The following is a 13,077-nucleotide window of genomic DNA, read 5'->3' as shown; positions in this document are numbered from 1 at the left end:
TTTTTATGATAAAATGATGTTTCATTATACTTACCAAAACACTAATTTTGTTTGGAACGCTGATATAATTGGCGGGAGACCCAACCCCATCGGATGCCGGTGGGGGTGGCGTGGAAGGTGACATACCCAGTAACCCAGGTCAGTTTCAATCTCGGGCGTATTGTGAACGCATCTTGCGCGTCCATCCGTCTCAAACTGTTTGGTTTCCTTCATCTCGTTGCGCTTCTTTCTGGCGTCTCTCCTTGGTGAAGTACTCAATATCCTGTTTATTAATCTAGCTAGCGTAGCTCTGTGAATTTGGTAGCTATGTCGGATTCCAGTTTCTCTGGATCCAGAGTTAGCGCAGGGAATTTGTGCTCTTCCAAACTGGTTAAACTTAAGTACGACCGCCATTCTTTGTGTACGGCATGTAGGGGTCAGGAGTGTTCCCAGGAGAACACATGCAGTGAGTGTATGGAATGGAGTCAGGAGTTTTGGCAAACGTACAGTTCCCATCAGGTAAAGCTGGTTAAGGATAGGGATAGGAAAGCTTTTAAGCGTAAGGAAGCTAGGCTATCTTCTTCGCTGGTGGCATCGGCGTCATGAGTCCTGCTCTTTTGGGACCAGCCTGAGGGGACCAAAGGTCTGGGAATTTATGCCCTTCACACATTCAGGCATAATCAAGTTAGTGGACCTATTTGATAATTTTTTCATGACTACATGCTTTCTTGTTGAGCAGGCTGACATGAGTCTCATTTCATCGTTAATTTATTAGTTATCTTATTAATTATGTTTTGTTATTACCTTGTTTGTTTTTATCTGTTATTTCTCCTTCATAATTTATTCTTTACAACTCAATTCCTCTTTTCCTACTGGGCTTCTTTCCAAATTGGGGCCCTTGGGCTTGTAGCATTCTGCTTTTCCAACTAGGGTTGCAATTCTATTCTCCTTTTAATAATAATAATAATAATAAGACTGAGTGCACCTGTAACAAAATGGTTGGTAAACCATTTTGTTACAGGTTTACTCATGATGACTTTCAATAAAAGATTCTCCAATACCCATGTTAATATCTCTCTCTCTCTGATGATATCTCAGAGGACCTTGCAGCACAGATGACATGGACACCCTCTGAACTTTGCAAGCAAGCTGCTATCTTCTAATCAACAAAAGCAGAGCTTATTCAATAGCTTGGTGTACTGAAGGAATAGTCTGCTTTTATTGCAGTACTTTTCTAAGTTTGCTGGCCGATTGGTTTTTGTCATGGCTTTTGGTTTCAAACTGGACTTTTACATTCCTCTTCCCTAGGCTCTCAAATTGGATAATTTTATGGTATACAGATACTCCTTAACCTACTTTTAAAGTCTCACTTTGGCATTCTCAACTTCTCATGCCAGAGATGGTCTCCTTTCCAATATTTGGATGATTTGCCAATTGCACTGTCTTGAAGAGTTAGTAACAATTTGTCTGGTATTGCAACAGAATTTGTAGCAAATATAATAATAAACCAGTCAAAAACTCTGCTCTTTGCCTTTCTGCCTCTCTAATGTTGTGCCAATATGCAGTGTTACCTGGCCTTTTCCCTCTCAGGGGCAGTATTGCCATCAGTGCAACTCATGGTACACTATAGGCATTACCAAAGGGTGTTTGCAGCACCCCTTTGGCCCCTCGGTGCATTCACTTTCTAGCCTTTTTTATTTTACCTCCATTCCTGCTGCCTTTTTCAGTCTTGCTGTCCAACACCTCTAACAGTTGCTACTTAGTGCAACTGTGGGATTTTTTCCCTTTTCCGCCTTTACAACCTTGTACTTCATCTTTTTTTTTTTTTTTTTTTTTTTTTTTTTGCTGTCCCACAACTCCAACTCCCAGTGTTTGGCTTGGCAGCCTAAATTTCATCAATCAACTTACAGTTATTAATTAACTGAGAAGCTCAAAGATATACAGTACAGTACTTTTTTTTTTTATACTGATTCAAACTTCATACCATTTGTACAAGACTGGAAAATGTTGTTTGAGGCTGCATTACATACTCCTGGAAACCCCTTTGTCAAGCAGATCCTCAATTCACCCTCTGACAAAAGAATACCCTATTTTCAAAGTATGTATGGTTATATTTAAAATTTACTTGACTAAAATAAAAAGTATCACTGAATAACTGTTTGGCATCACAAACCCACTAAAATTCACGACTGTAAATACGAGTACAATCATCAACCTTTCAAAAAAAAAAAAAAAAAACCTGAATTCAGCTAGGATTCTTATGACAAACTGGAATACAAAATGTACACCAAAAGACTGGTGCAAACAAAATATTGTAAACTATGGCAATTCTCACCATCTTATTCTCTGACAAGTTCTAATGCCTATTATTGGCTGGTACTTAGATCCTTTTCTTGTGTATAAATCTTGGTATATTATAGAAAATACACTTTAAAATCGTCAGGTTTTAGGAGGAATACTGCCCTCATTGTCAGACAAAATGAAAACCAGACAGATGATGACTGCAGACCTCAAAAAGCTTAAGTATTTTTAATGATATACCAAGATTTACACATAAGGGTCTTGTTTTACCCTGGTAACCCAATTACCAAAAATGGCGACATTAAACCCAAGCAGGTGTAATAGTTTGCTCTTTCTACAAAAACCTATTCAATATCAGAATTCTTGTAACTAAAACCATTACAAAAGAAGAGGTACAAGGAGGGTATATAAGAGTAGCTTTTGAATGCCACAATCTTCTTAGATGGAAGGTGGATAAAAAGAAAGGAAAACCCATGAACTCCATGGATTTATCATACAGGACTCAAATATTTGATAATGAGTACTGATAGCCATATCACTTGTACAGTATATGCACTACACCTAACCAATATATAATTGCACTACATTACATTTTGTCTTTACTTAGTTGGGAAAGAAATAAATAATCACAGATCAAAATCAGACGTCATATTGCTTTAAACAGGATTTAACCCAATCATATTTATAATTTTAACCTTACCTTTACTTTAAAAGCTCTCTTGAAACCACTTGCAAAGAATCCTCCGAAAGGTCCAATAACACTGCTGAACACTGAAAGCGCTATAGAATGCAGCACAAATGGATACATGGTTATTGTTTTCTTCCAACCAAGCTGTAAGAAATAAATATTTTAAATTGGTACCGACATTACAGCATCTTTGGAAAGTATGGTATTGAAATTCTGGAGCTATCAAACCTGAAATTGTATATCTTTTGCTAGAGAAGGATGCAAACTTGAAGGAAATACAAACTGCAAAATATAGACAATGGATGTTTTACCAATATCACAACCATGCAAAAATGTTAAGAATTATACACCCTTTAAACAAACTACTCCCTTCTATTTTCTCCCCATGACTAACTGTATTTAAACCACTAACCAGTCTCTTTACTTATACTACCTACTTTACCTCATCTTTGTAGTGCCACAACATTCCTCATCATTTCAGCCAAATCAAAAAGCACAGTTAATCATCAATTTATGTTAAAATTCAAACTAGACTTTTACCTCACCATCACTATACTGTACGTTATAAATCAAACTACGACTTGCACCAACAAAAATAAGCAATATACTGTGCAAAAAGTTTTTATCAATACTGTCACATAGTAATGCTTATATATCATTTGGCTTCAATGCAAGATTGTTCAATTCACAATTTTTGCATGTGTGATATTTGATACATATTACTGCCTGAATAAAATCAATTCTTTCACCATGTATGATTTACTGCAAGATCCCATTCACAATCTAATTTTAAAAAGCATGCACTTGGGAGGCTATGCAGGCTCATGAAGTTTAGCTTGGCAATATGCTGGGAGAGGTTGCACATGAAATTTTTTATTTTGTGTTCCAATTCACCCTTGCAGACAGATATTGCTTAAGTCATTTTGAGAAAGTGCAGAGATATTAGTAGGATTCTTCATCCTTCAGATCTATTTTTGGAGGCCCTCCTGTCTGGCCTCATTTGGTCCACCAGGTGGGCACAGTTACTTGCTGGCTTTAGTTTAAAGATGCATTAAAATAACGGTTTTGACCTGTCAAATTTTTTTAATATACACTTTTCCCTGAATGTGAAAGGAAACTTAGACCTGAATAAAATGAAAGTTGAAAACCTAAGTCAAACAACATTAGCTTGGCAATCTTTATGAAAAAATGTCAATGGTAAAAGTATTGGCAATGCCATAACACTGAGTCAAAACTGTTCTCATTATACAAATACAGACTTCAAATCAAAGCAGTTTCAAAAAACCACAGATGCATTTCAAATTACAAAATTCTTCTGACTAAATTTTGTTGGTACAAACCCACTACTTAGAAATAGCCTATTTCTTAGGTCACAAAAAATCCCATACACATCAACAATATCAGCTGGCTCCACTAGGTTAGCCCATGTGTTCTTGTGTATTATAATCCTGCTGCAGAAGAGCTTAGGATCAGAAGGCAGAAACAATAACGTAAGTACAGCAATGGGATTGTAATACAAAATTTTCATTTAAAAAAAATCACACTTGTCTCACCATGAATCCATTTCTATAACACTGGGTGAGCAGCAACTTTGTGGGAAGGTACCAAGTTTCTGACACTCTTGAGAACATGAAAGGGACACAAAAAGAACACAGGATCCCTGGGAAAGAGAGATGTATGGAACCCACAGCTCCAAAAGGAAAAAGGTGTCAAGAGCTGGGATGAAACAGTTAGAAAACCAACTATGGAAGTGGAAGACCAAATAACATGTGCACTAACCTCTGTACGGCAAAAAGGTGGGTGGGTGACCTTGAAAACTTTATCCTTAGTAGGAAACCAAGAGGCAATTGTTAAGGAGAAAAAGAAAATGATGTCAACAAGATGATTGTCCTGCTGCCACTAACAGGTTGAAGAAGTTGGGAAAAGCTTAACAACTCTCAAAAAAGCAAAAGTTGCCTCGCATTCAAAGTGAGTCAAACTCAAGACTCCTATAAAAGATGCAGATGTCAAGAGAGCATCAATATTACCAACGTGGAACTAACTTAGTCACTTCAACATCTGAGGTGCAATCAACAACATGCTTGTGCCAAATGAGAAAGCTGTGTTATATTTCGATTAATCTCAAGATATGAATGGAATAAAAGTCTCTCATGAGAGCTTGGACAATGAAGAATGAGCTAAACAGATAAAAGAAGGTACCTATAATTAAGGCAAGAATCTACCACCACAATGTAATGCAAAAGAAATGTCCATGGATTCCCAATCCTAGAAGTGCCTCTTGTTGAATCAAGCATGGAGCATGCAAAACATCTTACTGAAGGACAACAATGAGAAAAGTTTTTTCAAGAGAGGACTGATGGGAAACTGGAACCAATGGTAATCAATTAAACTTCATAACCAAAGAGACTCCCCATGAAGATAGCTAGAAGAACCTGAGAAAGAATTCCTAGCAGATGATGTAATGAGACAGAATCAAACCATCTAATTCTAGAAAGTCACCATGGAAAATGGAAAAGCATGGATAATCCACATTTTTTATTTCTTTCAAGATGCATACGATGATACAGAGCAACGCATATTCTCTATGTGGATTTCCAGACGGCATTTGACAGGTTGTCACATAAAAGATTATTGACAATAGTAAGGTCTCTCGGTATCATAGATGAATTAGGGGATTTTATAAGGGACTGGCTAAGTGAAAAACAAAATGTTACCACTGATGAGACATAATTTCAGTCTGAAAATGTCAAAACTATTGTGCCTCAAGATTTGGTGGCGAGTCCTTTGCAATTCACCAACTACATAAATAACTTGACTTTGGGCTGGTTAGCAAAATGATCAGGCTTGCTGATATCACAAAAATGGGCATCAATACTCCATCCCCTTCACCTAACTGCCACTTGTTAAGTACAGTACCTTATTACCATGCCACAATGACAAAACCAGCTTGTGTCGAAAGAGATACCCATATAAAAAAAAGGTCTGTGTTCCCAAGAACAAACCCAGGCAATTCAATATAAAACACAGCAAATATTTCAACATTGTGCAACTGATCATACAATTTTTTCAATAAATATAACATCTTACTGTGAAACTGGATACTCAAAGAAATTAAATTAAAATGCACATCATTCTTAGAACTGCAGGTGTACATATTACAACGAGTGAAAAGTTACAAAAGCCATGATGTGAGGTAATGATAGTTATATCAACATTTATATATTACTAAATATCTTTCAACAAAGGAAAAAGAAATTATCAATATATTTACTGTAACACACACAAAAAGACTTCACTTAAGTAAAATTAGCATAATTACTGAGCTAATCAGTAAAGATATACTATACATATATTAAAAAAATCACATCAGTATCATTTAAATTGCCTACCTTCCAACAACGACATTTCTTAATAAGATTTTTCTTTTCAAATTACTATGGGGTTTTCATGCCTCTTTCTTTGGTGTATCTCTTCTTTGTATTCTAATAGAAGCATTTATAGAAACTAGCTGAAGTTTTGCAAACCCTTTTTTTTTAATAGTACTGTATCATGAAATAGCGATGTTAAAGAAATGGGTTTGTGCAGGTTTTACGAGACTGGAGAAAGTCATTTCACTCCAGAGTTTATTTTAGAAAATAGCTCTCGGCAAAGTGAAGGAGGAATTCCTTAAAATCAATTAACTGATGAAGTCAATATAAAATGTGCACATTAAAATGATAACAAACACATAATAGTAATAACATTTTAACATACCAAGGCTAGGATATTGCCTAAAGTCTCTGGCAAACTGTACTCCTGTGGTCTGAAGATTGGAGATGGATCACATGAGTAATTAAAGATCCCATCAGCTTCACTATATTCCACTGGGCAAACAAAGAATGGATAATGGCACATCCAATGGGAGAGCTGAAAAGATGAAATTAATATGAAAAGATACTAATCAGCAAATATTTAATTACAAAGAAGTCTTAACAGAATATTTACTCCCCACCTAAGTTATTACTTAAAGGATATAAATATTTCTTATAGTAAACTAGCTGACCAACCAGGTGCTACTCGGGAAAACTGAATGACAACCAATAAACTCTCTCTTTCTCTCTCTCCCTCTTTCTCCTCCCCCAAACATCATAACTATTCTCTCTCTCTCTCTCTCTCTCTCTCTCTCTCTCTCTCTCTTTGTCCTCCCTAACACCCTCTCTCTCTCTCTCTCTCTCTCTCTCTCTCTCTCTCTCTCTCTCTCTCTCTCTCTCTCTCTCTCTCTCTCTCTCTTTCCTGTTAAGATAGTTGCTTCAATTACAATGCCCAACATTTTTGACACTACATTTCACCCCGCATTCCTATCAGGGCTGAACTTGGACTTAAAGGACATTTGGAGTGTCACTATCCATCTCGGCAACCTTGAAAACTATGGATTAGAGACTAATATCTGTCATTTTTGAAATTTTATTTTTCACCCCTTTTCACACCCCGCCTTTCCTATCGGGGCTGAACTTGGACTTAAAGGGCATCGGGAGTGTCACTATTAGTCTCAGCGACCTTGAAAACTATGGATTAGACACTAATATCTGTCATTTTCAGATATTTTTACGTCACCCCCCGTTCCCACCCCCAACCACTTTGGCACCAGTGATGTTTTACACCCCTCAGTATTCTTTTCCAGATAGTAAGTCATATGTATACTGAAATGAGGTATGGCAGTAAAAGTAAAATTTAAAAACCAATTTTTATTTATGTATTATAATTTTCAAAACCTATCTAAGTTACCTAACAGCATTACTCACACTACCACTCTTTGGTGACTGCTTACCCAGCATACAAAATCTGTGTACAGTACTACAAAAGTAAGCAAAACTCTGGGGAAAACCACAAGTGTACACCAAAATGATCTAAGCAGTCCAAACAATAGCAAGAATATTGTTAAATAAACTGATAATACCATCAAAGCTCAGATAACAGGTTGGTTATGCCCCATGCTGCCACATTTGGAACTAAGTGGCCTTACGGTGTTATAAGCAACAATATTAAAAACTCTTTCTTAATATTGAACATTAATTTAAATTCATATAATTGAAACCCATGTAAATCACGAAGTCATCATGCAGTTGCTATACAATAAAAAGTATAAATCTGATAATTTTTGAAAACTTAATATCTAAATAATGAATGCAGTTTTTTATCTTACTACCTTAAGCTTCTAAGATTTAATTTTCTAAGATTTAATTACTATGATAAAAAATATGACAAATAAAAAGCAAATGAAATTAATATGTCACAATAATAAATATTTCAAGTTTCTCACCATCATCCCCAAAAAGAGTGTAGAGATTCCTCCTCCAATGAATCCTTCCCATGTCTTCTTTGGACTCAACTGAATTAGAGGGGTTTTTCCAAAGAAGAATCCAAACATGTACGCCATTACATCATTAATAACAATCATCGACACAGGAACGATGAACCAGATCATACCATGGAAGATGTTGATGATGATAAGGTAGCTCTGGGTGACTACAATGAGTAGAGCAACATGCGTCCAAGCAAACAGTGAAAACTGGCGCATGTAGTATTTTTTCTTGAGCGAAAGTACAAACCACACAAAGCCTATGATGTACATTGTGAATGAAGTGAAGCGGTGGTATGCTATCAGCCATCTCATTATGTCCTGTTGAGAACAAAAATTAAATGAGTCAGAATGATAACAAAGGCATTTGCTACAACACTACTGTCCACTCTAAGAAGCTGAGGTGAATAAAATATAAGATAATCATTTGTTATGGATAAAGCAAACTAGTGACCCTCATTCTTCCAAGTACAATGTCATGGATGACCAGTTTAAGAAAGCCTAAATTCCTGACTAACCTTTCCTCAGTTTGTGGCTTCAAGTTAGCTTAAATGTTGGCTTAATTTCTGACATGGTGAACTTTATGGACAGTATCAAATTTTTCCCTGCCTTTCTAGATGTCAAAAAATAATCAACTATGAAAACATTCGAATAATTTTTTATTCAAAACTAAATTAATTTTTCACACCAACCCATCACCCATATATACCCTACATTCATGGTTTTCATATGTTTCAGATACACTAGTTTGTTGTTTAACAGACAAGAGAAACAACAACCAGTTGTTTGACAGAAAGATGATAGTAGCTTTTACTGCACATGTGGCACCTGGGTCCTCAGGTCCACAACAGGTATCTGTTTCATTTTTCATGTAGCCTGGAATGTTAGTCAGATCTGGGAGGGAATTTAAAATGAGAGATGGGTTTGAGTAAAAACAAAAGTTTTGTTCTATAAAGGACTCAACTGGTTTCACCAAAAACCAATACATACATTACATACAACTGAATCACAATTTGGGAGGGTAGTTGGAGCTGCTGAATATCCCAGAATGTTGATTTTGACTTCATAATCCATAGAAAGATCTTGTGGACAAAATAGATAAGAGACTAAGTCTCTTGTAAGTACACATTGTCAAGCAAAAAAATGAATAGCCCCTTCTTCTTCTTCCCAGCTTGTTCCCATTTTTATATGGGGTTGCCGTTTCGGATGAGCCGTTTCCATCTATTTCTATCCTGTGCTTCTGCCTCATCAATTCCCTTCTCACGCAGGTCTCCCCTCACACAGTCCTTCCATCTCTTTCTTGGTCTCCCTCTTCTTCTTCTTCTTCCCTGGACCTCCATCCCCATAGTATGTCTACCAACGTGGTCCTCATCTCTTCTCAACAGGTGTCCATACCATCTCAGCCTCCCCTCCTGCACTTTCTTTGATATTTCCACCACCTTAGTAGACCCCCTAATGTAATCATTTCGGATCCTATCCTCTCTCGTCACCCCAGCCATCCATCTAAGCATTCTCATTTCTGCCACATCCATCTTCTTCTCCTCTGTCTTTCTCAAGCTTGCTGTTTCTGTGCCATATATCATTGCTGTTCTTACCACCGTCTTATGAAATTTTCCTTTTAACCTCAGCGGTACTCTTTTGTCACAAAGAACTCCGGAGGCCGCTCTCCAGTTGTTCCAGCCTGCCTGTACCCGATGTTTTACCTCTTCTTCCATACGTCCTCCAGCATTAATAAAGGATCCCAAATACTTAAAGTTTTCAACTCTCTTTATTGATTCTCCCCCAAGCTGAACACTTTCCCTATCACCCCCATCATTGGTGGTACACATATATTCTGTCTTAGATCTACTTATTCTCATTCCTCTGTCCTCCAGTACTTGTCTCCATCTTTCCAGTTTCATTTCCAGATCTTCCCTGCTCTCTGCACACAGGACAATATCATCCGCATACAATATGTTCCACGGTACTGCCTCCCTTACTTCCTCTATGATAACGTCCATCACTATGTTAAAAATAAATGGGCTAAGAGCCGACCCCTGGTGTAATCCTACTCTCACCTCAAAACCCTCCATCTCCCCAACACTGCTCCTCACTCTGAATGAATAGCCCCTGTGAAAGTAAAATATGGAGCAAATAAAGCGTAAGTTTACACAAGCTAAGAAGGCATTGATTACATGTGTAATACATATGCTGTAACTCTAGAAATCTACATCTCTGATACAATAAATAAGGGAAAGAAAAAAGTTTGGAGAATGAAACTGAAAAAACCTCCCTACTGTTTGGAAAAAAAAATAAGAATGATCCACTTAGGACATACGAGGGGACCTAACTTGTGTCATTAGTCCTCTTACACCTTCAAAGTATTCTCCATTTGAAGCAATGCATACCAGACGTGTTTCCAAAAGTTATGGCTTTTAATGACCTCCCTACTGTCACAGGGGGCAAGATCAACTGGTCCTAAAAAAAAATAAGAATGATCCACTTAGGACATATACATCCATCAGATAAACCTCAGGAAAAATTGACTGATAAAAAAGTATCTGTATTTAAAGCGTACTGAAATTATGGATTACATTTTAAAAGTAATGGTGAGGAGCGATATCTGACTTCAGGCCCAGAATGCTTGCCAGTGCAACTTTGTCACCCACAATGCTGCTGCAGGCCCTGGGCTGGCAGGATATTGTGTGTTGAGAACTCTGCTTTCTGGAATGACTTATAGAAAGAAAAACTTCAGAGGAACTGGTCTAGAATGTCTAGTACTCCTGAGGTAAAGGCAAACTGCATTCACCTGGCACAGGAGAGTACCCGTTTGTGTCTAGTGTAAGAAGCACAAAAAGGAATAGCGAAGGGGGTTGTGGAACAACAGTGCCTAACTGAAGTTTTTGTCTTCAACATGAAATCAGCTGCAAACAACAATCCTACACCACTACAACCCTTGGTATGTGTGACTCCAAGAGAGGGTGCAAATCTTGCTGACCCATTTTGGAGATTCAAAGGCAAGAGGAAAGACCTTCCAGGTATGAAGTCGCCCATGGCCAAGGGAAGTCTGTTCCCCTTGGAGGGACACCAATAAAGAGATTGAAGCGTCAGGACCAAGATGAAAACTATAATGAAGGAGGTAAAAATGGCACCATCAAACCATATTTCTGGAACTATACGCACCAAAAACAAGTTGAAGATGAAAATGCCATAAGACACAAAAAAAAAAAAAATCAGTAAAGTACAGTAATAGGAGTAAAAAGTAAAAAACAAACTCATAATTGATTATAAAAATATGAAAACTAGCCAGTTCATCATGAAGAATAACCCAGCACCCCTGGAGACATTTGGAGAACAGTAGCATCATCCATTAATTTACTAGACCACTGGATGAATGTCATGATCCATACACTGGGATGACAATTATCAAGTTCTCAGAGCATCCCTCATGTTACCTAAAGGAGAGGGCCATAAAGGTGCTCCTCAAGTCTATTCTTTTTACAACAGCGATAGTCGACACTTAACAGAACCAATATTGCAAATTTTGAATTTAATTTTTTCCTAGTACAGTACATCATAGGCATTGGCAAAGTTTTAGCATTAACAGTCAAATGAAACATTACAGCCCTGTCCACCAAAGATGAATGTGCTGTTTAGCAGTCAGTATGTATTGCATCCTACATTTTTACCTCTAAGTACACAGATGCCAATACCGTATGCCAGACTGATGTTCAGGATTATGTTACAGTATCTAAACATTATGTTACAATTATAAACAAACAGTGGTAAAATTATAAAAGTTATCTGTAGGTGGAAGTTCTCTTACTTCCACCTCCAGATAACTTTTATAATTTTACCACTGTTTGTTTATAATTGTAACATACTGTTTGGATACTGTAACATAATCCTGAACATCAGGACGTAAATATACTAAACGTAAATATACTGGGGACAACTTGAACATTAATGGCAAGATTACTCCAAAAGAAAGAAGTGAATATGACATAAAAAATCATCAGTTTCATTATGGAATACATTGGTTCCTCAAAAATGGAAGTATGAGGTTCAGGTCTAGTAAAACTACTTAATAATACATAATAAAGGAAAAAAATGAATAAAATAATTAACGAGAACACCTCTTAATCACTTACACTTTTAATGAAGATTACACTGAAGTAATCAGCCACTAGGGATTCCCCATAGAAGAAATAATTGCTGGTAATGAGGAACCACCATGAAAGAGACCTAAACCAAGGAAGACCATGCATACGGTACACAGTGTATCCAATGTTGATGATTTCTTTGAAACAACACACTTGCACCAAAAGTGTCTGCAATTAAAAAACTAAATATATTACACTCAATTTTCTAAAATAATAGAATGAAAAACATTACATTTAAAGAGTCAACATTTACTCAGTAATAAACAGAAGAGAAACAAATATTAATTAAACTGCCACAGTATTATGAATCCAATTAGATCAAAGTTATGAATAACAAAATATATTCTATTCATAAAGCACAAAATATATTAATTCTATTACATAATCAGCTTGAATAACATGAAAATGGAGTCATTAATTTTTAATGTGTGGTTGATCCTTTCAATAAATAAATGTCATGTGCAAGTTCTACTAAAGATTCAGGTAACTATGCATTTACAATTGTACCTAGGAATTTAAGATGATGTACAACTCATTTTTACTGACCTACATAAACATTATCCAATTATAATGTCATAAATTTTATTTGCAATCTTGGCCCAACATTGTCATATTGTGAACATACACAT

General features: G+C 36.6%; 1 protein-coding gene across 1 annotated transcript in view; it reads right to left on the bottom strand.

The window, feature by feature from the left end:
• Window positions 1-13,077, bottom strand: part of Cds (CDP-diacylglycerol synthase) — a 60,576-nt gene that overhangs the window by 10,012 nt on the left and 37,487 nt on the right. The window contains exons 4-7 of the mRNA XM_067116656.1: window positions 12,437-12,616; window positions 8,268-8,627; window positions 6,722-6,874; window positions 2,981-3,112 (exon numbers count right to left, since the gene is read on the bottom strand). Coding sequence (XP_066972757.1) covers window positions 2,981-3,112; window positions 6,722-6,874; window positions 8,268-8,627; window positions 12,437-12,616 — 825 coding nt within the window. The remainder of the gene's footprint in view (window positions 1-2,980; window positions 3,113-6,721; window positions 6,875-8,267; window positions 8,628-12,436; window positions 12,617-13,077) is intronic.

This window comes from Macrobrachium rosenbergii, chromosome 14 (genome assembly GCF_040412425.1).
Source record: "Macrobrachium rosenbergii isolate ZJJX-2024 chromosome 14, ASM4041242v1, whole genome shotgun sequence".
Classification (NCBI taxonomy): domain Eukaryota; kingdom Metazoa; phylum Arthropoda; class Malacostraca; order Decapoda; family Palaemonidae; genus Macrobrachium; species Macrobrachium rosenbergii.
Note: the sequence above shows the minus strand (reverse complement) of the source record. Positions and strands in the feature narration are given on the sequence as shown.